This window comes from Alosa sapidissima, chromosome 16, assembly GCF_018492685.1.
Source record: "Alosa sapidissima isolate fAloSap1 chromosome 16, fAloSap1.pri, whole genome shotgun sequence".
In the NCBI taxonomy this organism is placed as follows: domain Eukaryota; kingdom Metazoa; phylum Chordata; class Actinopteri; order Clupeiformes; family Clupeidae; genus Alosa; species Alosa sapidissima.
This window is the reverse complement of record NC_055972.1, coordinates 16,507,495-16,533,993: the sequence shown is the minus strand read 5'-3', so window position 1 is coordinate 16,533,993 and position 26,499 is coordinate 16,507,495. Positions and strand designations below refer to the sequence as shown.

General features: G+C 44.6%; 1 protein-coding gene across 8 annotated transcripts; it reads right to left on the bottom strand.

Annotated features, from left to right (window-relative positions):
- Positions 1 to 2,544: 2,544 nt before the first annotated feature.
- ldb1a (LIM domain binding 1a) lies at positions 2,545 to 26,021 on the bottom strand. 8 transcript variants are annotated; one of them, XM_042064979.1, is made up of 13 exons: positions 25,670 to 26,016; positions 25,253 to 25,302; positions 21,712 to 21,813; positions 9,701 to 9,803; positions 9,479 to 9,523; positions 9,294 to 9,369; positions 8,918 to 9,020; positions 8,563 to 8,735; positions 8,243 to 8,365; positions 7,852 to 7,935; positions 7,427 to 7,550; positions 7,029 to 7,171; positions 2,545 to 6,056 (listed from the first exon to the last, which is right to left on the bottom strand). In XM_042064979.1, the coding sequence occupies exons 3-13, from the start codon at positions 21,737 to 21,739 to the stop codon at positions 5,826 to 5,828; spliced, it is 1,233 nt and encodes a 410-aa protein (XP_041920913.1). In that variant the 5' UTR covers positions 21,740 to 21,813; positions 25,253 to 25,302; positions 25,670 to 26,016; the 3' UTR covers positions 2,545 to 5,825. The 8 variants fall into 8 exon arrangements, with proteins under 8 accessions (XP_041920913.1, XP_041920911.1, XP_041920917.1 ...); XM_042064977.1 differs by having other exon boundaries at positions 7,023 to 7,171; positions 25,670 to 26,012; XM_042064983.1 differs by having other exon boundaries at positions 2,545 to 5,017; positions 7,023 to 7,171; positions 25,670 to 26,011.
- Between the last annotated feature and the right edge of the window lie 478 nt (positions 26,022 to 26,499).

Sequence of the window (26,499 nt, the reverse complement as noted above, 5' to 3'; positions counted from 1 at the left end):
GTTGGTGATTTATTTTAATCTCACAATGAAAAATAGGAAAAATCCAACCTTGAAGGGAAGCAAATTTATTTTGAGAAAAAGGAAAATATCATAGAGAAATAAATATTTTTTAACAAAAACACATTGCTCACAATTATTGGCACCCCTGAAAAATCTTATATACAAAACCTAACAGAAGCATTTTCCTATCTAATTTCAATTTATTTAAGTTAATCAGAGTGTGAACTTTCAGAAGTAGTTCATGACTTTTTCACTATGGTATGAAAATAAAGTCACACAGAGGCTAAATCCTCAAGTCATTTTTCAACATTGGAAAGACAAGATAATACAAAAAAAAGTGTGTTGACATTTGTCAGAGAATATCTATGAAAACTAGGTACTTTGTTGAAAATGCCTATATTTACAGTTAAAACAAAGATTAAAAGGTTCTAATCATCTGGAAATGTGACAAACACGCTTGGACAAAGACCATTTTGCCCCCACGTACAGTGTGGAGGATGGTAAGATAGGCAAAAAATTCCATAAGAACCACTGTTGGAGAGTTACAGACAAAGGTATCATCTTTGGGTCACCAAGTCCCCAAAAAAAGCCTGTCTAGTCATTTAATTACCAATGTAAACGGCAGGAGTTACTGAATGGTACAGTAACTTTGTCTGGAAGTGTGGTCTAAAATTGCGCTCTTTAACTAGAAACACTTTAGGTCTGTTTGCCATACATAGAAGAATGACTATACTGAAAAGAACCCCATGCCTAATGAGAATTATGGTGGAGGGGCTGTGCTATTGTGGGGCTGTTTTTATTTCCAAAGGCCTTGGGAACCTAATTAAGGTGCATGGTATCATGGTATCATTAAAGGTTGATCATGATTGGATCATTCATCAGGTCAATGAACCAAAACAAAGGTCCAGATCAAAACAAATATGGTTTGCTGAACACAAAATCAAGCTTCAGACATTGCCATCTCAGTCCCCTGATCTAAACTCCATAGAAAAACAGTGGGGTGAGTCAAAGAGGAGAATGCACAAGTGTGGACCTAGGAATCTGGACGATCTGGCGAGATTTAGTAAAGACAAACGGTCTTAAATCCCTTGCTTTGTATTCTCCAACTTTATGGGGTGTCATAGGAGAATATTACAAGCTGTTTTATTGGCAAAGGGAGGTTTAAGAAGTATTACAAGCAGGGGTGCAAATAATTGTGAGCGACGTGTTTTTGTATTCTTTTTGAGATTTTCCTTTTTCTCAAAATTTCAATTTTTTTTTCATTGTGAGATTACAATAAATCACCAACAGATTATTTTTTATACCGGTTTTTAGTCAACATTAGCAGAGGTGCCAATAATTCTGGAGGGTACTGTTTATTACAAGGCTCAATGTCCCCGGAGCAACTCAGGGTTAAGTGCCTTGCTCAAGGGCACCATGGTGGAAGACGGGTGAACCTACAACTTTTCAGCCTACTGCATGCTAGCCCAGATCCTTAACCACTACGCACAAGACCACCACTTCTCTTGTTTTTTTTCCTCACCTATTTTGAATGTCTACAATAGAGTGCCATCTGTATGCTGACAGTACTTCTCCAAAAGTGTTACTTTGTGAGATGAACACCAGGATTTGGGGTCTAGGACAACTCAAAAGTCAAATGAATCTTTGATTTACTACGCATCAACAAACGGCAGAAAACCATACCTCAACCTTCTTAGAAAAGGATGCATTATTAGGTTTAGTCATTTACAGTACCAGTCAAAAATTTGGGCACACCTACTCATTTGACTGATGTCTTTTTCTCACTATTTTTACATTGTAGAACAAAACTGACATCTTAGTACTTCTGTAGAATCTGATTCCAATATACAGTATATATTTCATGTTTAATTCTTGTCTTCAATTTTGTCTTATCATTATTTCCACAGACTCCATATAGAGTAGGCATGTCCAAGCCTTTGATTGGTATTGTACATGACATGTTTCATGAATCAGATTCTTCAGACACTAGCGGCATCATCATAACATCATGAGCTCGATTAACATGAGTGAATGAAAAGCAGCATAGGAACTCCTTCAGGACTGTTGGAAAACCATTCCCAATGTCTAACTTAAGGTGGTTGAGAGATAGAAAGTGTGAGAAATGTAATCATTACATTGTTTACAACATAACCCTACATGTGCTATTTCTTAGTTTCCAGTTTTGTTATACAATGTAAAAAAAGTGAGAGACGGATCTGTCAAATGAGTAGGTGTGTCCAAATTTTTGACTGGTACTGTATGTTTTCAACTGTAGCCTCAAACACACCATCTAAATTATTTGGAATTAATTTGCCCATTTTCTTTCAGGCTTATAAAAAAACGTAGTATATTTGCATTGCCTTAGTACATGTAGAGTACAATTTTATATTATGGTTCTGTACATATGAATTAATATCAACCACCACGTTAAATTTACTAGAGCTGATCTACCATATCTCTCCAAATGTAAATAGCATCAATATCACTTCCCCTAGAGACAAGACTGATCTAACTGTTCAAAGAAACAACTGAAGACACCACGAATACTTTACAAGTGAAAATTATTTTTTATTGATACCATACATGAATTATCAATGGCAGAAACTAAGCAAAAATATATATCAAACTGCCCCCTGGATCAGGGGAACAGCAAAGAGGGTACATCACCATTCAATTTCTGCTGTCACCCTGCTAGTAGCTCCTTAAGATATCCAATAACTCTGCTACTGTTCATTTATCTGCTGAATTTTGGTTTCATATCAAGAACACAGAGCAACTATTAGTGAAAAAAGTTTCTGCAAAAAGACATTTTTTTTTTATATATATATCTCATTACACCAGTGCTTTAAAGCTGGTGAGGGTATGCAGTGTGAATAACGTGACATGTTTAAGAGTGCCTTGCAGTGCCCTCTGCTGTCTTGTGACTGGTATTCATTTATATTAGAGGTGAAAATACCCAACATCAGAAAGTAAAAGTCTACTACAAATTTGTTTCATCCATTCACTAAACCTGGTCATTCTAATTATCACAACACTTCAACCAGGTAGATTGGATAATTGGAAAAATCACCTGTTTTTAAGCGCACAGGTAGAATTTGTACATGGTAGGACTTTTACTTTCAGAATCCAGGTTTTCCTACCTCTGATACATAGAACCAAACCAATGCAACCCTGTGAGAGCTGCACAATCGTTACCCTTGTAACAGGGGCACTTCTTTCCAAATGAGACTGAGCTAGAAAAGAAACAAGACAATTACTACTCGGCTGTTTCCTACTGATGTTATGTCTAACTCATCCGGTGCTTAATAAATGATCAGGTTACACACAAATGTCCCTGTCGAAGAGTAGCAACATCAAATTCATTCCCAGCAAATATTGACATATTTTACAGAAAGACAAACTGAATCCAGAAAGAATACAATGACATGAAGTCAAAAAAATAAATACATTGTACATTGAAGTAAAAACTATAATCTACTTCTGACGTGAATGGTATCTGTACCCTTTACTTTTAAACTTCATACATTTCTTTATTTGACAAAAATGTTATTGTTTTTTTACATAAGACAGGGATGGTCTTTAGGGTGTTCTAAAGAGGAATACACTGAAGTACAGTTGTACAGAAACTGGCTACTGTCTTAAATATACAAGCACAAATACACAAAATTGAAATTACAAAATGAGGGGGGGAAACTATAATAAAACTCCCACACAAATGATTTTCTTGTACAAATTTATCAGAGGGGATCTTAAAGGATCTTGCCATCAGCTCCTTGGTTTGTAGCTTAGAAATCTTTTATAGAACTAAGAGGATGGGGGGGGGGCTAGATATTACCTTAAGAGACCATTAACAGCAGTGTAAAAGGAGTGGGATTTCTTTTCCAACATAATAAAAACAAGGGGGATTAAAATAGGATGTGCAAAGACATCCAAGAAATGGTTAGTTGCACACATAGACACAAAAAAAAATATTTTCAAATGAAGTCAACTCGGAGGTATTCGGCCACTTTCTCTCCTGTAGCTTGATCAGGAAACAAAGTGCTATGGGCAATTTGAATCAAGAGGGTCATGTTAAGAGTGGACCCTTGCACGTGTGTGGGGAATAGAACATGCAGGTTAGGACTTACACTTCTTTTAATAGAGTAAAGCAATGATGTTTAAAATGTCTGATGTCTGATTTTAAAGTCACAATTAAAGGTGCAGTGTGGAATTTTTGTTGTCAAATTTATTCAAAAATAAAGGCTTCATGATGTGTAGTTCTAACGCACTTCAGAAATAATTGAAATGCTGTTTCTGAAGCTTACAGCAGTTTCCTGTACATTCTAAAATGTGTGATTATTTTACCCATTATTTAATGTTTCCTCCATCATGCCATCAAAACAAATAATGAAATCACACTGTTGTGAGACTAAAAACATTTTTCTTTTGACAAAAAAAAAAACCTACTGCACCTTTAAGATAGTCTTTTCATGATTTTGTCTGATAAATCACATACACAGACCATGTAATTACATAATCATTATGAGAACAATGCTACAAAATATTTGACAGTAATAGCTTTTATACACATTTATAGATTTTACTCTCCAGTTACACTTTTCTGATGTTTTTCGCATGTTTTAATATTAAGAGGACTAAAAAGAACAGAGTCCACCATTATAAGAAAAATAGTTTGAGAAAACAGTGAAAACAGTGCAAAGAATATTCAGGGTGTTTTGTTTTGCTTGCTAGTTGGTTTTGTTTTTTAAAAAACTGTTATAAAAAATAAAAAACAAAACCCATGTAAAAGATACAAAAAGAAAGAAAAGAACACTTCTGCTGAGTCTGGGACTTTTTTGTGGTCAGTTCAATCTGATCAGGGTGAATGTGCCCCAAACTCCAGTACCTCAATCTCAATGCTTTGAGCTTTTTTGTACTCATTTTTTTAATATTCGTTTGTTTTCAGATTAAAAGGTAGTGGTTCTCAACTCCGGTCCTCAAGCTCCGGCACTGTACAGGTTTTTGTTCCAACCAGGTCCTACAAAACAAATAGTTGAGTTTTTAAAAAAAGCTGAGTGTTTTTTTTATCCTCTCTCTCTCTCTTTTTTATCTGAAGTGCACACAATACTTTTTGTCTCTACTAAAAGCGATTTAAATAAAATATATAATCCTTCATTGTGAAGTGAGCACAACAGAAACCAGAGTGCCCATGTCAGGCAGATTGCACACAAGAGACCCGAGGTTGGAACAAGAACCCACAGACGCAGCGGCCATTGCTAACACTGCTTAGTCAGAGACCCGGACCGCACCGGACCCAGCCATTGTATGCAGCAATGGGAAATCAATACACACCCACCCACAATAAAAAAAATAATTTAAAAAAAAGTAAAATAAAATAAAACAACACACTCAAAAGCACCCACACACTTCAGCTGAATGACCGAGAGGGAGTGTGCTGTGCTGTGCTGAGGAGCGAGAGCTGAGTTTGCAGTTTTGCTCTATAAAACACCCAAACGCACATCTGAGAAAAGCTTGTTAATGGAAACCTCCATCACTAGGGACCCTACAGAACAGTGAGCAATGACCATGAGGCCCGGTTTTGAGGACTTGTATTCTATTGTGTCATTATGATTCTACACGCATATCACACAGGCACGCAAACACACACACACACATAAACACACTCACACAATATATGAATATGTCAACTGTCCTTTAGTAGTGACCACCTCCCTGGCTTCAAATTCTCCCCTTTGTTTTCACCTCCACTTGCCCCCCACTTCAGTCCACCACCTGCCCCCCCCCCCCCCCCCCTCCAAACCCCACCGCCGCGCAAGTGCAGTAGTCTACTGGGAGGACTGGGAGGTGGGGTTGTCGCTCTTGCTCTCCTGGCTGGAGGGAGCTTTGCTGTTCCAGGGGCTGTTGGCGCCCAGGGCCGGGGAGTTGTTGAAACTGTCCTCGTCGTCGATGCCATTGGCCGCATCAAACTGCGTGTTCTCCAGCCGCGTGATCAGACGCTCGTCCTCGTCCCCGAACTCCCCGCCCATCAGCGTGGGCTCGCCCACCACCATCACATCCTGCAGAGGACAGGAAGGGCCGCAAAACATTATCCCCGCTACCGGGGCTGGGTCGGGGTGGGGTGGACAGGGCAGCGCAGCTCCCTTCACGGCTCCCCCACCCAAAAAAAGAGACCTTAGCAGAGGACTAACGTGAGTGAGGGGCTTACAGTGCTGAAAAAGCTCTGGAATTACCATGGAGCTACATGGGGCCCATTTGTGTGGATTTCCAACAGGATTTCCACACCTGTCCATTATCTTTGTTATAACTGGACCTGTTAACACTTTTAACTTGTATCTAGATACAGGACTGCTGAGATGCACTATATAAAACTTGTCAGGTAAATCAAAAATGCCCAAAAAAGTCACTTTCGCTTCCCTCAGGAGTGCCCATTGCAGGGCCGACTCAGCCATGACCCTGTTCGACTGCCAGACGGTCAGTGAAGCACCCGACACCTCGGATCAACAACAGTCATCCTGGGAGGCCATTACAGCTCCGCGGACGGTCTCAGAAGCAGCTAGGCTGGGGGCACAGACTTCTGGCAGCCTTCCAGGCTCACGGCTCAGTGGGCCTGCCCTAGTGACCAGGCCGGCGGTGGGCATCCCTGATCCTTGAGTGCAGCACGGGTTCAATTCCACCTCGGGTCTCGAGTCATTGGTCAATTCGCCTGTCAATCATTGCCAAACCAAGCATGTGTCAACCCACAAACGCGCGGTCCTGAAGGACCAGGGACTGCCCATCACTGGATCATGTCCTGGTGTCTTTTTAATTTTTTTTTTTTTAAGACATGGGGCTTACCTCGCATTGAAATCAGCAGATTAACCAATCCCATGCTTCCAGTAGCTCTCTCACACACACATACTCACTTACAACTAGGTAAACAGGTCCTTCCCAGCACCCCCTCCACCCCTACCAAGCCCACCCCTCTCCCCCAGCATGCACCACGTGTGTAATATAGAAGTTGAGGATCAGAATGTGATGCTTACAGGTACCTGGCTGGCGAGACCAAAGCTGCTGGCGGGGCTTTTCTTCTTGCTGTTGTTGTTGTTATTGTTGCCGCCGCCCGTGCTCATGGTGCTGCCGCCGGACATCTTGCGTTTCCGCCGCTTATTGGGAGCTTGTCTGGCTGGCTCGGCTGGGGGAGGTTCAGACATAAAGGGCTCTCGTCACATGGGTCTTTGGCACCTTTTTGGATTTTGATCAGTTCTGAAACTCCTTTTAAGAGCAATTTCTAAGTATTCGCATGCCCACCCCTACAATTTGCAATCCTGTATTTTGACCGCAAGATCGCACAATATATGTTACGAAAAGCTGGAAACATCATTGTTGTTCATTGTGCATTCACTGTAAAAGTGAGCTGTGAGGAGGCTGTATTTTGTATTCCCATTACCTGGTGGAGCCACCATCCTTTGCCACTTCTGAAACAAGCAGGTCTTGAGGCAGTCTCGGGGACTGAGGCTGTAGGTCTTATGCCTGGACATGAGTTCCTGCATGGGCTCCAGGATCACACACAGCTGATGGAGGAGAAGGATGACATGGCAAATTACTTTCTGCAGCAATTCATTGCTTCCTAAAGTTAACAAATTACCCCCCCCCCTCTTCCTTTTATGCGGAACAAACACCACGACCACATGAGTAACTGGTCTGACCAGTCTCTAGGTCAGTGCACCAAACTGGAATCTGAGATACAAAACCAAATTTATTCTTTAACCTTTCAAGCCCTATGATTTACGCAAAGCAATACTGCGGATAATGCTGCTGCTAGAATTCAACAAACATACTAGACACTGGAGTATCTTTTAAAAGCACACTTACTCGGAGGTAGTTTAACGTGGAATTGGAGAGGCCGCATCGTGTGATGTTTTTTGACAGCTGCTCCAACATCTGGGGATCCTGGGCCTGACACGAACAAGAAGGTCATGATTATTTACAAATAAACAACATGTGCTTCTTGACATGTACAACACAAAGTCATCCTTGTTAGAGTATGTATTATAAATGTCCCTATTCTGTAAATAATGTTGATAACATATGACTAGGCACAACCAATTATACATTAATCAATGTCCACCGCTGAATTGTTAAACAATTTTATAAATTTCTTTTTGTTTTCATGTCTAAGTTTTTTTTTTTTACCACTCGCAACTGGGTAGGTCATGAGACAAACTCAATGAAACCCACAATCTACACAGTTGGAGATTCTTACATGCATGGCCAGGATGCTGCGGGGTACCACCTCGCGATGCTGCCGTATGCTGAAGTGCCACGTCTTGATCCTCATCATATCGTCAAACATGAACTCAAGGTACAGACGGCCCTCCACGTAGACCTGTGTGGTAGGTTGAAACATTTTATATTACTTTATATCTATTTTTATTGCTTGTACTTGTCTTCTATCAAAACAGTTATTTCACATTAAGACAAACCATTTGTTTACAATTCCTAAAATTGTGTTGACAGGATCAATCTCAGAGATACATTAACAAAGTGGTCTTATCTTATTTAACAGCAATGGTGGTGCTATACCTGTGTGAACATGGGCTTTCCATTCTGTGTGACCATTGTGCACTGATCGCAGTCCAAAGACACAAAATTGTTGTGAAAGGACTCCTTAGGATGCTTCAGAACATAAAAAAGCTCTGTAGCTCCCCCTTCAAAGATACTCCGGAAGTATCGGGGAATCAATGTCCGACCAATAGCTGTTGGAGGTAGGGGATAAATTGTTTTCCGTTATTACAATTAACTTGTAGGCGCTGTTAATTTCTTTATTTTTAAAATAAACTACTGATCAATGTCAATTATTACTTTCTTTCTTTGAATAACATAGGTGATAAATAGCACATAATGGCGTAGAAGATAACAGAACATTATTTAAGCTTACTATATCGTTTGGGCCCATCTTCCAGACAGAACGTAATGGTGAGCATGGCATCATCCTCAAAGAACTCGGTGGTGAAGGCATCCCACCATAAGTTGTCACAGTCCTGTGAATTCAGACCAAACACAGAGATGAAATATCAAAGCTGGCCCAGATGTGTTACTTGGTTATGCCTCTCTCTCACTGAACTGATAGCATCACTTGCTAACCAAACGAGAACATATCTATTCATTGGGAGCATAACATAAACATAACATACTTTATGTGTCAAATGACTAAAAATGCAAGATTAGCAGTTCACAGTACTAGACTTGCCATTACTCACATTTGTTTTCTAACCACGCCAATGTTTTTTTTTTTCTTCAAACAACAGTCTTACCTCTGTCCAGTTCTGTAGCCGTTTATTAAGCTCAAATATTCTGTAGTCTGTCTGGTTCCCATACGGTGTGTGCCTCCTAAGAAAACAGAGATTGAACAGTTTAACAGTATACCAGGGTAGACGGGGTGTTTGGTTAGTTAGCTACTCTATAAAAACGTATCACCATGCAACAAAAATCTACCTACCCTATTCCCGGCTCCAAGTATGTAGGAGGGTACATTGGTGTGGGGCTGCAAAGCCACAAACATGCAGTTAAATCTGATGCAATTCTACACAAGCACTCAGTAGAAAAAGGGCATATCTAAGAAGATATCTGCTGATGGCTTATTAAAAAAAAAACTCTCTCGGAGGAAGTAATAAGCTGATGATTATCTAACACAAGCACTGGGCTCTGTTAGTAGACCTACCCCACATCTCTGTCCAGCATGGTGCCTGGGTGGAAGGGGGGAAAGGCACTACCGTTGGGGGGCTCCTTTGGGGAGTACAGCTTGAAATTTTTAGAGGAGCAGCCTGCCAAGACAAGAGAGAAAGGGTTGCTGAGTGAGCACCTGCGACATGGTCAGAGTTCCAACACAGCCTTAAAACATTCCAACGATGGACCATAACAGGCAAAGCCAAAATTCCACACAGGACATGGTTGCTGTGTCCATCATGGCACATCCCACATTTTGTAAGTTCTTTCATGTTAACTTGACATTATTACAAGGTTCTGGCAAATTGCATTTCTGAATGCAAATTGCATCTGAAAAAAAAAAAAAAAATGTTTTTTTTCCTTTTGCTAAATAGAGGCTACCAATGTGTATTAATACCAACTAGCCAACGCAAGAAAATAAATCAGGTACTACAAATAAATACTACAAAATATTCCTGAAATAAAACATCTTGTGATGATCCTACTGTTATACATCTAGATGGCTTCTTGCATTCAGAGCCATCTCCACCCCTGATAAACACTCATTCCTGTCCCTGCCCAAGAGGGAGGGACCACGTGATCCTCTACTGCACTGCCTCCATCTCCTTCCCTTCTGTGTGTGTGAGAGAGTGTCACCCAACCCCCACTCGCACTCCCTCTCGCTCAGCCAGCCAGCAAGCATTGTTAACCCTTGACGTTCCAGCTGCAGCACCACTACAGCCATGGAAGCTGGGTGAGAGGAACCATTTTGCAACCCCCTTGGCTCCATACCTCCCCTCTTCCTTCCTATAGATTCCACACAGACTTAGATGACACTTTAAAAAATGCCTTCTGCCCAGCTGAGCTTCCCAGTTTTGTATGGGAAATGGCAGTCATTAGTTGCTCAGGGCAGGGTTCATTAGCAGCTGGAAAGGGGGAGCACGGCCGTAAAAGAGTCCTCAGTGCCCTCCTTCCGGTCTAATGCACAGCTGTGTGTGAATGCCGGGGCCCATTAAAACAGCCCTCACATCCCCAAGAGGAGACCTTGTGTAGCCTGAGAGGGTTATTACTATCATTATGATTTCCTCAGGAGATGAGTGAGTGAGTGAGGGAGGGAGAGAGAGATGGATAGACAGAGGGGTAGAGAGAGAGAGAGATTCCAATTTAAAGGGGATTGCCATTATGAAAACAGGAGGCTGCACACAAGACTGCAGCCTTAACAGCAAGAGTTGTTTTTACCTCCCATCCAATTATGACTGGGGCAGGTTGACTCTCACTATGGAGACCAACGTGCCTCCAATGTCCCAACCCCCACTCCCAGTCCTCCTTAACATTCACATAAACCCAGTTTTTATGAGCCCACCCTTGCTTAACTACACCCAAAGAACCAGAACTTCGCTTAAAAACTAGTGTTAAAGCTGTAACATCTGGGTTACAGCAAATCTGACCATTTATTTCTGAACAACCTATGAGCTGCATTAGGTGCACCATTGGTTGTGGCTCCATGACACTTTACAAATTGCCTAACCAGTAAAGTGCCACTGCAGTGTAAACAATGTTACAACCTTTTGGTGTCCTGCCGAATTTAAAATCCAGAAAGCCACAAACGTAAATTAACTAAATAAATGTATTGTTTAACAACGTTATCTATAAGTACGTTTCATCATTTTAAGGTTAATTGAATTTGACAATACTTAATGCCATTTAAGAATAAAATGTTTCGCTTGTGAGGTACTCATGCTGACGCTGGCAGTTTAGTACACAGTAGTAGACAGATCAAAGACACTTCAGGTTTCAGAGTATCATAAAGGACAAAACACTGGAGGAGTTAACGACGGTAATGCAACGTTATTGATACTTCTCACGCCAAAGAGAATACATTTTCAAGATTTTATATGATAATAAAATGACAAATGCCTACATGTTAGCGCAAACTTGCCTATAGATGTGTCCTTTAGAATATACACCAGTTTTTTCAACAGCAAAACATAGCCCACACAATGACATGGCAGGATAACGTACCGAATGAAAAGCGATAAAGGGGGTCGCTCGGTTTAAACAACTAAGTTACACCCCAATTCAAGTGTGTTCAATATTTATGGACAGTATCTCTTTTCCCGATGGCCAATTTAAAATATATACGTCTAATAAAACCAAAGACCGTGCAAAGTGTATTACACGAATAGCCCATTAAGTGTGCATCTGCCACAATGTTCGTCGTCAACAAAAACATGGTTAGCTACTAGGCTATGAGCATTAGCTTGTAGCCTAGTGTGCCATCTTTAAAATATTGCTGGAAGTAACCACGCAGCAAGTTATAACTAAATAAGTAACCAAGAATACAGTACAGCAAACATTTGTCTAACTTTAAAGCAGAATATAACAGCAATGTAACCTTAAATCTGGAGCTGATCGACGATTAAATCCTGCTAATAAGGTTAGCTGGACCCCTTTAGTATACTGTCAGCTAACGAGAGCTCTGACGTTAAGCCTGCTAACTACAGTTAGCTTCAAGATACCAGCTGCAGCTAGCTTGCAGTCAGTCGGGCCCGTGGCGACACAGTTTTTCTCTAGGTTTTGTAAAGCAATGGAGAAAACTTCGAAATCAAAAATGGGTAAATTGAATACACTTCTACTATCGATAACATGCACAGCATCCACACTTACCTGCAAGAAAGTCTGGGCAGAAAATGCTCCTCTATTCTAGCTACTCTCGTCAGCTAACGTTACAGTTAGCTAGTTAGCAATTCCGTTCACCGTCCCAGTCGAGAATGACAAAAAATCCCTCTAAATGAAAAACATTTGGTAAGCAACAGAAGAGACTAGAAGCGATACACTCTAACCGAATGCACCACAACGATTAGTTTGCAGTCGCTGATAAAAAGGCCTTGTGTACGGGTAATTGGAGGTAGAGAACCCCGAACAAGCCTTTGTTCCTGGCCAGGCTTGAACAATAGCTAAAGCCCTCCTCTCTGGTTCCGCGCTTCCCCCAACATGCACTCCCCTTTCTGCCTCCACATCAACCCATTCGCATTAGCCCGAGTGAAACCCCCAGCAGTGTTCAAGCTTACTGCAGCTACCCTCCCCCCTCAGGTCAAACCTCGGGCCTACAATTCTTGCTACATAGATATTACGTTACAATTTTTGATGGGTGTTAATTCTAGGGTAATCCTCATTTCCTTCACCTAGAAAACACTAAAAAGTCGATATGTGATAAATTATGTAAAAACATAAATAAAAAAAAAACATGAACAGCCCATCTTAATTCAAGCCTTTTAGAATTTTTACTAAATAAATCTTGTTATATAATACACTATAATATTGCACTTAAATACATGCAACACAAATATTTAATACAAAATCATCCTTCACAACAACTCGCTGTCTTCAGCAGGTAATATAGAAATTTCTGCAGCAGTGATTATTCGGACTCAGATGAATCAAGACCCTTGTCTCCCTGAATAGCCTCTCTGGTGGATAATGTGATGGCCTGTCCCCATCACAGACGCAGACTGATTATGAGCCACTGGAGAATTAAGCCCTGCGGGCACATCTCACTGAATTATATGATGTACAGTATATTTCATAAAAATATATATACATTACATAAAAAAATATTAAAACCCCCATGATATTCAAGCTAAGTAACTAATCGGATCCTTCATTACAATCTAGCTATGTAAAAATGAACATCCCGGATGAGATCATCATGGGTAATAATGCGTGATCAATGTTCCACAAAGTAGCAAAACAACTAGGCGAGGCTGTCAAACAAACAAATTAGCTTGCTAGGACATTTGTGGACATATGCCGTTCTCAACTGGATGTTACAGCAGAGAGGAGATGCACGCTCTCTCACAACATGTTGTGAATTAATTATTGGGGGTCGCCAATGTTTTGTGACATCAAAATAGGGTCACCTTCCAAAATAGGTTGGGGACACCTGATCATTCCATCATACATCTACAGTACATATTCCCAAAACAAAGCAGTGAGGAAAGAAAACAGCTGGTCTAATCCTCTAGTCATTACAGTAACACTGGAGTGTCAATCTGCCATCACTACCATACTGTCATGGCTGCACCAGGAATAGAGGGCCCCGCAGCATCAAGACCAGCAGCACAGGCGGGGGGGCTCCTGAGGGGAGACCCATTAAGACTCAGACTGCCTAATTCTAAACTGGCTGTTTGTCCCATGTGAGGAGCATGTGATGGGTCATGCCTCTCCTGAGCACTGCTGCTCTCGACATTAAGGGAGCAGCACGCCGCAATGATGTGAGACAGTATCTCCATCTACTGGCATTATATCTAACTCCAGTCTTACTGATAAGGCTCTGCTGATACAGGCTGCAATCTCTATACAGCGACCTGATCCAGCTTAAGCAAGCTTAGATGTATGTGCTATGCATAATCTGGGCCCTGTACAAATAGCATATGACCTCATTTAGGATTAAAAACATTTTTCATACAACTGTGATCAGAATATTTAATGGCTTTTTGAAATCATTGTTTTTCTATCCTTCAGTAAATTTAGTGGATTGGAACATCAGATGTACACTACAACACAACAACTTTTTGCGCCATATATTGAGGCACAACAACCACAACAAAGATGTTTTAATCTGCTTGAATTCTATTGTTTTCAGTTATTTTTCAATGCAGACACACTTAAGCTACTATAACGTAACTTCATTGCAGTTAAGTGCTGATAAGGTCTACCACTCTTACTGGCCGAGTGCTCTGCCTGGTTTATTTACTCATTTTAGTAAGCTGTTCTGAGAGATAGTCTTCACTGAAATCTCTCGGAAAATGTGTCATAGTGTCCTATGAGCATGTGCCTCCACACAACCCCCCACCCAACCAGATGGGGGAGTTGCATAACACATGTCATTCAAGCAAATGCCAGTATGCCAAGTAAAATTCAGTTATTTAACTCAAGTCTGCCTTTCCCACATAATAACCAGTGTGTTTTGGCTTGTTCTACCACATAAGGGTCCAAATTTCAATAACCCCCTCCCCCCTCCCCCCTCCCAAAACATCCCTGAATGTCACCCATCCACACAATGTGGATTCTGTTTCCAAGGTTAAAATCCTCCACTCTGAAAAAACACTTGACTGACTGGCACCGCAGGGGGGTTGAAGCCAAGCCGCTGCACAGAGTTGCAGTGTGCTGCGCTCTGCCACACGCATGCCCATCACTGACCAAATCTTCCACGCGGATGATAAGTTGGCCTGCCACTCCTAGCTCCAGGGGCTCTCTGATAGCCTGCCTATCCACAGCCCAGCCCCCCCCCCCCCCCCCCCATCAGAGCTTCACTCACGCGAACCACTCCCAGCTACACGGCTGGCAGAGCGCGATAATGCACAGGCGACAGCCGCCGCATGTGTGAGTGCCATACCAACTACTGTTAAGAAGCCGGAGGCAGAGAGGAGAGCTTTTTTTCTCAGTCATCCTGGATCATTTCCTGCCACCATGTGCCCTGGTTCAGTCTACATTATTCACGGCCAGGTAGCCCCAGGAAAATAAATACACCAACAGAAATACTTAGTATACGAGAGGTCTTTTATAAAATGAATATGGTAAAGACAGGATGCCGAAATGGCATTTAGATAAGCATTCTCTAATTCAAAACATACTTTTTGCGCCATTTTATAGAGCATGTTAGAAAGTTGCCTATAATAGTAACAACTTCCGAAGGAGAAACATGATACTAATATAATAAGAAAAATATTTCCCTTGGCAATCATAACCAGTACTTTACTGTCAACAACTCCCGGGTAACCTAATACTCTGTCGCCACCCTGTGGTGACTTTGAACATTAAAACATTTGTGGTGGCTAGTGGGTCAACCTAATTACATTAAGTGCATCTCTTTATGAAAAGGCTTGCTGTAATGACAAATAATTACACATTTATGCCTTATGATTTTGCATCCCCACATCATGTTCCATATTCTTAAGAGGACTCCGTCTGAGTGTTGTTCCTCCAGAGCACAGTGCAAAATAGACTCTGAAGTTGACCCTGACCAGCAGGAGAGCAGGACAAAAGGTCTTCTGGTGCGTGGGGACTAATTAGCTGAGCTAGAACTCCTTCCACTGGATCAGCACCAGAATCTCACTGGATCAAACAGAGCTCTCTCTCTCTCTCTCTTTCCCTCTCTCTCTCATTGCCACAGAACATTACTCCAGAGTGGGCTGGCCTGCCTCCACCATTACAGAACTGCTGAGGGGGGAATATTTTGACCGGCGAGGGCCAGAGATGTGGCTACCTTAGCTGATCTCTCCATCTCCAGAGCTCCACTCCATTACCACAATACATGCTTAGACATTAAAGGCTTTCTCTTGAGTGGTTATGAAGCAAAAAAAAAAAGTGTACTGAATAACTTGTGGTTCAACAAAGGTCAGACTTTGAATTGTGGCACTTTGAAGGTGAGCCACCTCGCCAGGGTCCATTAAATCTGGTCCAGTTCTAATCAGATGGTATTTTGTGTGAAGAAGCGGCTCTGATATGAGATCTAAAATATCTATGTAATGTTCCCCACTGTTCCATTCTCCACTTCTTGGAGCAGATGAGTGAAAGAAAAGCATGTTCATTCATTTAAACTTTCAGGAAAACTGGAGTTACAGGGGGATATAGGGCAAGACATAAATCATGAGAACCTTCCTCCTAAGAGAGGGAACGACAGAGAAAGATGTTTAACTTGGCTTCCCCTGACTATGATTCATGTGACTGATGTTATTTTCATGACATGCTGGGTGCATGCTTTTGTAACAAAAAACGATGTCGGGATTGTCACAAATGGCCGCTGGTGGTTGTGATGGCAACAGGCAAAGCCGCCAGCAAAGCAAAGACATCTGCTTCTCAGTTGCTGTGGTTTTGACATTAGCAGCAAGTCAGAGAAGGGGAGAGAACATTGGTATGTTCATGTGAGTGCAAGAGCACAAGTAGGTCTGTGCGTGCGTGTGTGTGTGTGTGTACATGTGTGTGTGTATATGTGTGTGTGAGAGAGAGAGAGTGAGAGAGAGGAGGCAAGAGAAATGGAGCACTCATGCATATGCAAGGACAAGAAAAATATATGGACATTAGAAAAAAATAAATAGTGAATGTTGATGTGGAACATAAGCGTATAAACTGTGAATGCATGCATCTGTGTACGGTACGCACACAGATACATGCTTCTTTGAGAAAGACAGAGAGAGAGAGAGAGAGAGAGAGATGGTGACAGATAAAAACAGCATAGCTAGCTGTGCATGCCTCTACAAGTGCGCACAAGTAAAACGGTCACAGCAGCAGAGCAACTGCTACCAAGATCGAGGCATATCTGTGGCGAGATAAACAAACCAATTTCCAACCATCCCCCTCAACCTCCCCAGCACACAGGTGAGAGCCCAGAGTGAGTTGGAGGTGACTCCACTCTCTCCCTCTCTCTCTCGAAGTGGGCACAAGCAGTCGCCCGTGGCAACGTACGCCGCGGGGTCTGGTCAGCGGAGTGGCATGAGTGTGTTCCTGCCCGGTGAGCAGAGCAGAGCCTTCATCTGAACGTCATCATGAGCTCCTTTACACACACACACACACAATCAACTTTGTTGTTTCCTTTTCTGTAATTGCTGAGTGTAAAAAGCTCTTAGCCATTCCTCTCGATCAAGCTTGATAGTATCAATGGTGATGAGTGCGCTGTTAATTCCACACTAGCAGAAGTCATCAGTAAAAATTGTAGGTGAAAAATTACAGAGATGTACATGTTGATTACCATATATTTTATCATCTGATGGATTCTCAGTGAGATGAGGGGGAAAATGCCTGTGTAATTTGTATAATTATTAATGTAATTTATTTTGTATCCAAAAGAGGTCACTAAGCACAGAACCTGTTTGCCTACTGATAAAAAAGCAGCGGGCAAATCTTTCTCCCCAAAAAAATCCCCATACACAAACAAAGGCTTCCTCCCTCCCTCCCCATCTCATCTCAGCTCTTCCCCTCCACTCGAGTGTTTGGTTGGCACATGCCAGCTCCCCGCGACCATTCTCTCACCATCACCGACACGTGACATCCCTAACGAGTGCCTGCATCCTCGTTCCAAGCTGCCAGAGGCTGACAACAAGAGGAGTGCTGATTTTCTGCACAGGAAGCCATTTTGTTCTTGCTCGGTGTAATGAGACAGTTCTGTGCAGCTCGGGGGTGGGTGAAGGAGAAATGGGAGGGGGGCAGAGAGAGAGAGAGAGAGAGAGAGAGAGGTGAGGGGGGGGTGGGGGGGGGGGGGCGACTCACATCGCAGGCAGCACCAATCCAGCAGGGAAACAGTGAATCAGAGCGCTGTGTCTCCCTCTCTTATGCTGTCTCTCGTTCTCTCTCGTTCTCTCTGTCTGTCTCTCTCTGCAGGCACACCCTGCCCTGGCTCTTGGCTCCTCGCTTGGCTCCATTGTGCAACACCAAACAGCCTGGGCTTTGTTGAGTTGCCATTTTAGCTCTGCTTTTAGTCGTTCCCCTCTAATCAGTGGAGTCATGTGACTTTCTGCATGAAGTAGCACGGCTCCTGCTGATATTGAGCGCTTGTGTGCGAGAGGTAGAATGAGGGAGGGGAGAGAGGGAGGAAAGAGAGAGAGAGAGAGAGAGAGAGAGAGAGAGAGAGAGAGAGAGAGAGGAGAGAGAGAGAGAGAGAGAGAGAGAGAGAGAGAGAGAGAGAGAGGAGAGCAGAGGAGAGGAAAGAGGACAGGGGGAGGGAGAAGTGGGGGCGAGACAGACAGACAGCGCGAGAGACAGACAGAGAAAGCAGAGGCAATCTAGTTTCTTGCCATTTTGTCTCAACAAAGGCTTGTGCTCCCTTCACATTAAATATAAATAGAATGCCTCACATTCTGCTCAGGATCACACTTGTGTATGAGCATGTGGGGAAGGAAAAAAAGGGGGGGGGGGGGGGTCAGTAGGATTTCAGCACTGCAAAATAGAGGACAAAGAAATCCCCTCCATCAGTCTAGGCACCATACCAGTGAAATATGGCATCTTTCAGCAGGGTCTGCTTAGTGTGTGGGATGGGACGACTGGACTGGGGTTCCCCAAAACCCTGTGGAGGAGAAGTGCAGCACAGCCCACATCCAGACTGGAATGTAAATAAACGGGACTTCAAACAGGACCTGTCTGAAGAGAGAGGAGGGATGGGGGGTGGGAGGCCGACTAGGAGTTAGAGGTGAGATTACCTCTTGTTTCTGGCGGCAGCCAACATCAGGTTTTATGAAACTCTGGTGTCCTTTACAAGGGGGACCCCAACATAAAGATAGCGTGGGGCCAAAGGAAGAAGAGGCGAGTTGAAACGAGAGCGAAAAGTTCACCCCAAAAACCAGAATAGTTTGGTTTGTAAGTAAAAAACTGAACCCAGACAGTTTTCCACCATCTCTCCTTCTTTCCCCATTCCATCTTGTTCTCGCTCTCCCTCTTTCCTTCTCTCTCTCTCGCCTCATTTTCTCCCTCAACCTCTCTCTCCCTCTTTCCTTCTCTCTCTCTCTCTCTCTCTCGCCTCATTTTCTCCCTCAACCTCTCTCTCCCTCTCCTTCTCTCTCCTTCTCTTCTCTCTCTCTCTCCTTCTCTCTCCCTCTCTCTCTCTCCTTCTCTTCTCTCTCCCTCTCTTCTCTCTCCCTCTCTTCTCTCTCCCTCTCCTTCTCTTTGCTCTGCTCTCCCAACCACCCCCCCACCACCAAAAAAAGAACAATCAAACAGGACACACGTCTGTGGAAATTTCCATGACTGCGCTCATAAAAAATGTACCCCGGGTGAACATAATCTGCTTGATTTTAAACAAATGTTACGCGCCAAATGTTGGCTTGTTTATCGCCGGAGCTGCCAGAAAGGCTTTCATGGCTGGGTCTTGGGCAGAGATAGGGATCGCACTTGGGTAAGCGAAACGCCACTCGCCCGCGGCTGGAGGTAAATGGCAGGAAGCTACGCGCTGGTCCCAACTTGCCCCACAGCCATTTGGGTGAGGAAGAAGAAGAAGAAATAATACCCAGCATTGCTAATCTTCACCCTCATCGGCCATGCAGAGTTTTCTCGAGGAGCCAACACACATGTGTGTCTGTCGCCGATGGCCACCGAGATGCAAATTCAGTACTGGTATAGCACAGGGCTCTCAAATTGTTCTGTTTTCTTCGGGAACCTGGGGTTTCATGGACTTTTCCCCCTTTTGTAAACATGAAGCATGTGGACTCCATTAAAAACACATTTGGATTGGCAGTTAAGAGTCACAGAAAGAGAGAGGGAGAGCGAGAGAGAGACATAAAGAGAGAGACAGAAAGATAGAGAGGGACTATTCCTGTAGCAGCCAGCTGGTATCAGTCAGTGGTCTCTGTTCAGGTGCTATTACACTCCATTGTGATAGCTTTGTTTACCGTTCCATAGTGTGCCACATTCCAACTCACTACAGCGACCTCTGCCTCCTCTGGCAGCTAGTCGAGGGCCACTGACGCAAAGTCATACCTCCATACCAATCTCATAACATCCATCATTTCTTATTTCTGCCAGCCAGTCCTCTGTAACGGTCTCAGTCAGAGTTGACCTGGAAATGGGCATATGGCTGCTGACATGATGTGAGCTGATGTTGATTCATTGGCCTTGCAATAACCTCTAATAGCAACATCAGAGTCAGCTAGGGGGGAAAACAGCATGTTCCCTGGCTAAGTGTCGCGGTTTAACACAACAAGGCCCTTGTGGGGCCCCCACTGGTTTCTCGGCGAGCCTCCCTTGAAGCGGGCAGATAACCTCTCTCCTCTATGGAATTTAATATTGCCATTAAACTGATGGGCGGCGCCACAATTCAATCTGCCGGTTCTAAGAGTCCCGGCGTGGACGGCGCCTATTAAATTCAGTGGCCCTCAGATCCTCGGCCGCTTGTAATTTGTGTCGCTACCCCTTTTTTCTTCTCCTCTGCTCACTGATCAGTGCCAGCCAGCGGCACAGACATCCAACCAGCCACCCAGCCTCAGAGAAAGAGAGGAAGAGAGAGAGAAAGAAAGAGAGGGAGAGAAAGAGAGGGAGAGAGACTGGAGATGTCTCCCAGTGACGTTCCTGTGAAGGTCTCTGTGTGTGTATTTTTCTCTGATCTACTGTTGCTTCAGATATTCAAATTACCACATTAGCTTCAGATCACAAATATGACTGTACACACCCGAATCCCAAGACCATCTTGTCATAGTACTTAAAGTGTCAGAGGAACATGCAGTGGAACAAGATATAACCGCATCGTAAGGTATAACTTTTTAATGAGCTATTACGCAAAGAGAGAGAGAGATAAGAAGATAAGAGTGGCATATTACTGTGGAGGCATTAACATCATGCTTTTAGTGCTGGAGTGGGCAGATCGAGTAATACAGACATAACCAAGGCTCCCATTCAGCATCATCACACATAGGCTACAATGTAGCATTGCATGCATGGCCTTATGTACAAGTACTTCCTGACTCACCAAAGAGTTAACCACCCAAACACTGCCACTGTGGAAGTCCCAGTTGCAGTTGATCGGTTTATAAGAATGTCAGTCCTTTTGCGAGAGCCTTAAACTTTGGCTGACCTCACAGGCACTTAAAGCAAAGGTATCTCTCTTTCACCAACGAACGAAAAACAACTTCCTTGAAAGTAAACTCAAAACTCAGAATGACACAAACACTTTGCATGTGTGCCCCTTGAATTTCTGCTCACTTTCTTAAAGCACGTTAACTAGACAAAACCAAATAGCCCTGGTGATGAAGAAATTGTTCAGTTTAGTTAACGAAAAAAATACTTTGTTGACTAACTACGAGCCTTCCAGAAAAGCGTTTAGAAACAGAGCGGCATGTTGTTTCAAAACATGACACAAGATCAGAGCTTAGCTCACTGCTGATCACCCCCATCCCTCTTGCACACTCTCTCTCCGTGTCTGTCTCCGTGTTTGTGACGCACAGGCTCAATACGCACCTCTGAAGGAAGCACCTTTTAGCGCCGGCTCGCGGGAATGACAAACGCACTAGCGCACGAAAGAGACCATTAAAAAGAAGCTCTTACCTGGGCAAGCACAGCCTCCTACCGACATCTTCTCACATGTTTGGTTTCGCTCAGAGAGAAACGTCTGGGTTAAGTCCACACGCTGTTAGCATGGGGCTTCTTCTGAGAAACAGAAACAGAGTGAGGAGAAAAGGGGAGGGGAGGGCAATGAGGAGGAGGAGGAGTGCAGAGAAAAAAAGAAAGAAATAAAATGAAGAAACAAGAGCCCTCAGAGAAGCAGGAAGCACGACATATTCCTGCTCGGCTAGCAGCGCACCACCTCATTAATATGCAAATTGCTGTACTGGTAGGAGGGGAAAATGAGAGAGAGAGAGAGAGAGAGAGAGACGGGAGGGAGGGAGAGAGAGAGCAGAGTACGTGAAAGAGTGAGAGTGAGGGAAAGAGTGAATTAGTTAGAGCGAGAGAGCTTAAAGGAGTGAGCATTGTCAAAGTGACCTGTGAGGCAGATAGGAGAGAACATGAGCCCTTCCTGTCTACATGCGTAGGCTATGTTTGTGTCTGCGTGTGTGTCCTGGGGAGTGGTGTGTTTGTTTGTGTGTGTGTGTGGGGGGTGGGCATGTTTATGTGTGTGAGAGATTAATGTGTGTGTATGTGCTTGTGTGTTTGTGGGCATTACTGATTTTTGTTATGTGTACATGTGAGTGTGTTAGTGTGTATGTGTTCTCTGTGTATGTGAATATGTGTGAGAATGTTTGTGTGTGTATAAATACTGTGCGTGTGTATTTGAGAGAGAGTGTGTAAGTGTTGTGTGTTTGTGTGTGCATGTGTTGGCTATTTTTGCCTGCCTCTCGCTGCCTGGCTCTCTCTCTAGCTCTGTGTCGCTGCGGAGGGAGGGAGATAAAGCCTCACAGTGGGAGCCCACAGGCAGAGGCTCATTAGCGCCGAGCCGAACTGCAGCTCTCTGCACCGCGCTCCGCTCTGCCGCCCCGCCTGCCCTCACACCTCCCTCTGGGGTGCCAGATCTCTACGCTCCCACTCTGCTCTCCCACCTCCCTCTCCAGAACAGCCTGCCCAGTTTGGGTCGTGCGTGCCGAGCAGAGCAGAGCCGAGCCGGACCGAGTCGAGCAGAACTGAGCTGAGTTGAGTTGAGTGAGGCCAGACCCTCCTGCATGACTGACCTCTCCACTTTTCCACTCTCCTCTCCTCCTCCTCCTCTTCTCTCTTCTGCTCTCTCTTCTGCTCTCCTCTGCTTTCCTGTTTACCCACTTGTGTGCATTTCTCTCCACTCTTCTTTTTCTAAAAATACTCCTCCTTTCCCCACTTTTCTGGCTCAAACTCTACGCATCCCTATTTGCTCTCCATTTCTGAAGACATCCATGGTCTGTCCTTTTGAAACATTTGTCCTCCATCTCCCATCCCTCCGCTACTACTAACACACAACACAACCAGCTAAGAATATCAGGAGTGGGGAATGTTTGAGTGTGTGTGTGTGTGTGTGTGTGTGTGTGTGTGTGTGTGTGTGTGTGTGTGTGTGTGAGGGGAAACTCTTCATAAACAAACCCCCCTCATTTTCTTCTTTCCTGTGTTTCAAGTGAGACCTCCCACTATTTCTCCTTCATTCACTTCTTCTCATCTTTCTCCTTCTCTTTTCCCCTCAAAATAATCCCCCCCCTCCTTCTTGGTTTTCTTCGCTCAGTGAAGAGTCCTGTTTGTCTCTCCTCCTGCACTTTTTTCCTCTGGCTTTTGGGTATGTGCTCACTCCAGTCTCCCTACCTCCACTTGACTCCCCCCTCCCACCACCTCCCTCTTTCTCTCCTTCTCGCTTTCACTGACTCCCTCGCTCTCCCGGTCTCCCTCTCACTGCCATTCAATTACCCTCTGTCATTTGGCTGAGAGGAGAAGAGGAGCCTACTTAATGACTACAGTCAGTGGGGATTAAAGACACAATTCAAAGCAAAACACGCATACAGAGGCCAAAAAAAACACAGACACACCCTGTGAGACACCCCGCACCCCCCCCCCATCTCTCTCTCTCTCTCTCTCTCTCTCTCTCTCTCTCTCTCTCTCTCTCTCTCTCTCTCTCTCTCTCTCTCACACGCACACATGCAGTTGTTTCCTTCTGCACAGGAGCCCATATACACACCTACGCACACATGTTCACACAAATAAACAGCCCGGCTTCAAGGTTATGAAACACCTGCAAATAGGCTTTGTCTGCCAGCAGAGAAATTCAGCCCTGCCTCACGACACTCCTCATTGGCCAGGTCTGCCTGACAAGTGCCACCCCCTCTCCCACCTGGACCTACGGTGCCCCCCCCCCCCCACATTGTGAAACTCACACTCACACACACATTCTCACACGTGCACGCACGCACACACGCACGCACACACACACACACACACACACACACACACACACACTAGCCTCACTTCACCTTGCCTCTCCTTAAACCCTCTCCCTGGAGCGTCTGCACTCTCTAAAGGGATGAATGTCACACTCCGCTAGCTCCCTTATGCACCCAGTCATCCCTACTGCACGAGCAGCCTGTCGAGCCCTTCACAATGTCAGGGCTGAAGAATGTTTGAGTGTAAGTATGTGTGTGTGTTTGGGGGGGGGGGGGGCAACACACAGACACACACACACACACACACACACAGGCATCAGTGCCTTTTAAAAACAGCCCCTGTGACCGTCTGCATTTCCCGTGCATGGCTCAGGATCAATACGCTGAAGACGACAGCGATAAAGACGCTGCTTCAGCACCGGCAGCCTCCAGCTCCGGCTCCTCCACCACCGCCAGAGCGCCACCGAGGAGCTCCTGTCACACGCACGGCGCCGTTTGTGGGAGTGACAGGACAATCAAAGGGAGAATGTCATACATGCTGTCAGACGCCGCTCTCTGGATCTGGAGCAACAACTCTCCGCCTCCAGGGCCATTACATATGTTCTCCATCTCTGCCTGTCTTTCTCTCTCCCTCTCTCTCGCTCTCTCTCTCTCCCTGCCTCCATCCCTCTCTCACACACACACTCTCTTTCTCTATCTTTTTCTCAATTCTTCGGTTTCTCTCTGTGCCAAACAGACAATGAGCAATCACATTTTATAACCCCCCACCAAAAAAAGGAAAAGGAAAAAAAAAGGTTAGGCAAGAACAAAGAGACACAGTGTGTATATAAGAAAAGTAATTTCACAATGAAAGGTTCTGTGTCTCAGTGCTGCAGCTTTGGGGAAATGGGCTTTTTTTTTTTTTTTTTTCTGAGCCAGAGATTGGGCTTTGAAGCCCAGAGCCTCGGGAAATGCACTTCACCACTGACTGCACAATCAGGTCTTCTTTTGCACGAACAAACTCTCTCTCTCCCTTCTCTTTCCCTCTCTTTCTCTCTCCCTCCCACACACACTCAAACTCATAGCCACACAGCGCTCCTCTGAAAACAAAGATGGTCCAACCAAAATCTCTGTCGTTTCTACCTCCCTCTCAGTGTTTTTCTGTTTGTCTCCTCTCCCTTCTCTTTCTCTCTCTCTTTTTCTCTCTCATTGTGGAGCCCTGTGTTTCAGACTGGCACGCGCCAAAGTGATTGTGTCGTTGGTGAGGTGTTTCATACCTGTCCGCACACACCTTTCCCCCTGGCACCCCCACTGAACGTCCAAGATCCTGTGGAAACAGACACACATGTAAACACACACAGACACAGACACACACACACACACAAACACACCAAGGGTAAACAACAACACCAACAACATACGGCCTCTAAATCTGACACATTAGCATGCACAAGGATGCAACGCAAAAAAAAAAACACACGCACAGAACACACTGGAACAGACAACAGACACACGCTGACACCACAGTGCCTGCGCTCTTGACATGGACAGACACTGAAAGTAGCACATTCATTTCTCCCCCTCGCTACACTTGCCTAGCAGACAGCGTACAACACCACCAGTGTCATTGCCCCCCACCACCACCCCCCTGTTAAGTTAGTGTATTAGAGTACGGATGCGTCAGTCGTAGTTACCTTGTTCCCTTTTGTCTGGACCTTCAGGCGCACCCAGCAGCAGCATGCACTGACGACACCGAGCGAGGTCAATTAACGATGATCACCAAAAAAAAGAGAGAGAGAGAGAGAGAAACAGACTGGACTGACCAACGTAGCGACAGCGAGAAGGAGAGCGAGAACAACAGAGTAGGAATGGAGAGAGTGAGAGCAAGAGAGAGAGAGAGGAAAGAAAAGGACCAGAGTGGATCACAGGAGCGGGAGCAAGAACAGGAGGAGGAGGAGGAGGAGGAGGAGGCACGAGCAGTCAGGCAGTCAGGCAGGGAGGCAGGCAGGAGGGAGACAGCCCTCGCCACACAGATCCGCTGGAATAAATATGACGCAGAGCCAGAGCAACTTCTCCAGCCCCACGTACCCAGAGAGGGCACTGTCGCTATGGCAACGGCAGAGCAGCGATAGCAGCAGCAGCGCCGGGGCACACGTACACACTCTCACTCACTCACTCACTCAGACACACACACATATATACACACAAGGCACGGCATTATTCTCTCTGCTCGACTCCCTGGAAACGCACACAGCTCCAGGCAGCAAGGCAAAAGAGAGAGAGAGAGACAGAGAGAGAGAGAGAGAGTGAGAGAGTGAGAGAGTGGGCAAGCAAATGCAAGCAGGCAGACAAGGCAAGGTAGCCTGGCAGGCAGACCGGCGCCTCCGATTCAATTAACTCCACCAGACCCAGGCAACTCCCTCCACCTCCTCCTCACTCCCAGAGCCCAGTCACCTGTGAACACGCTGGGGTGGGCTGGGGAGGGGAGGGGAGGGGGAGGAAGCTGAGCACCACCATCAGGAGG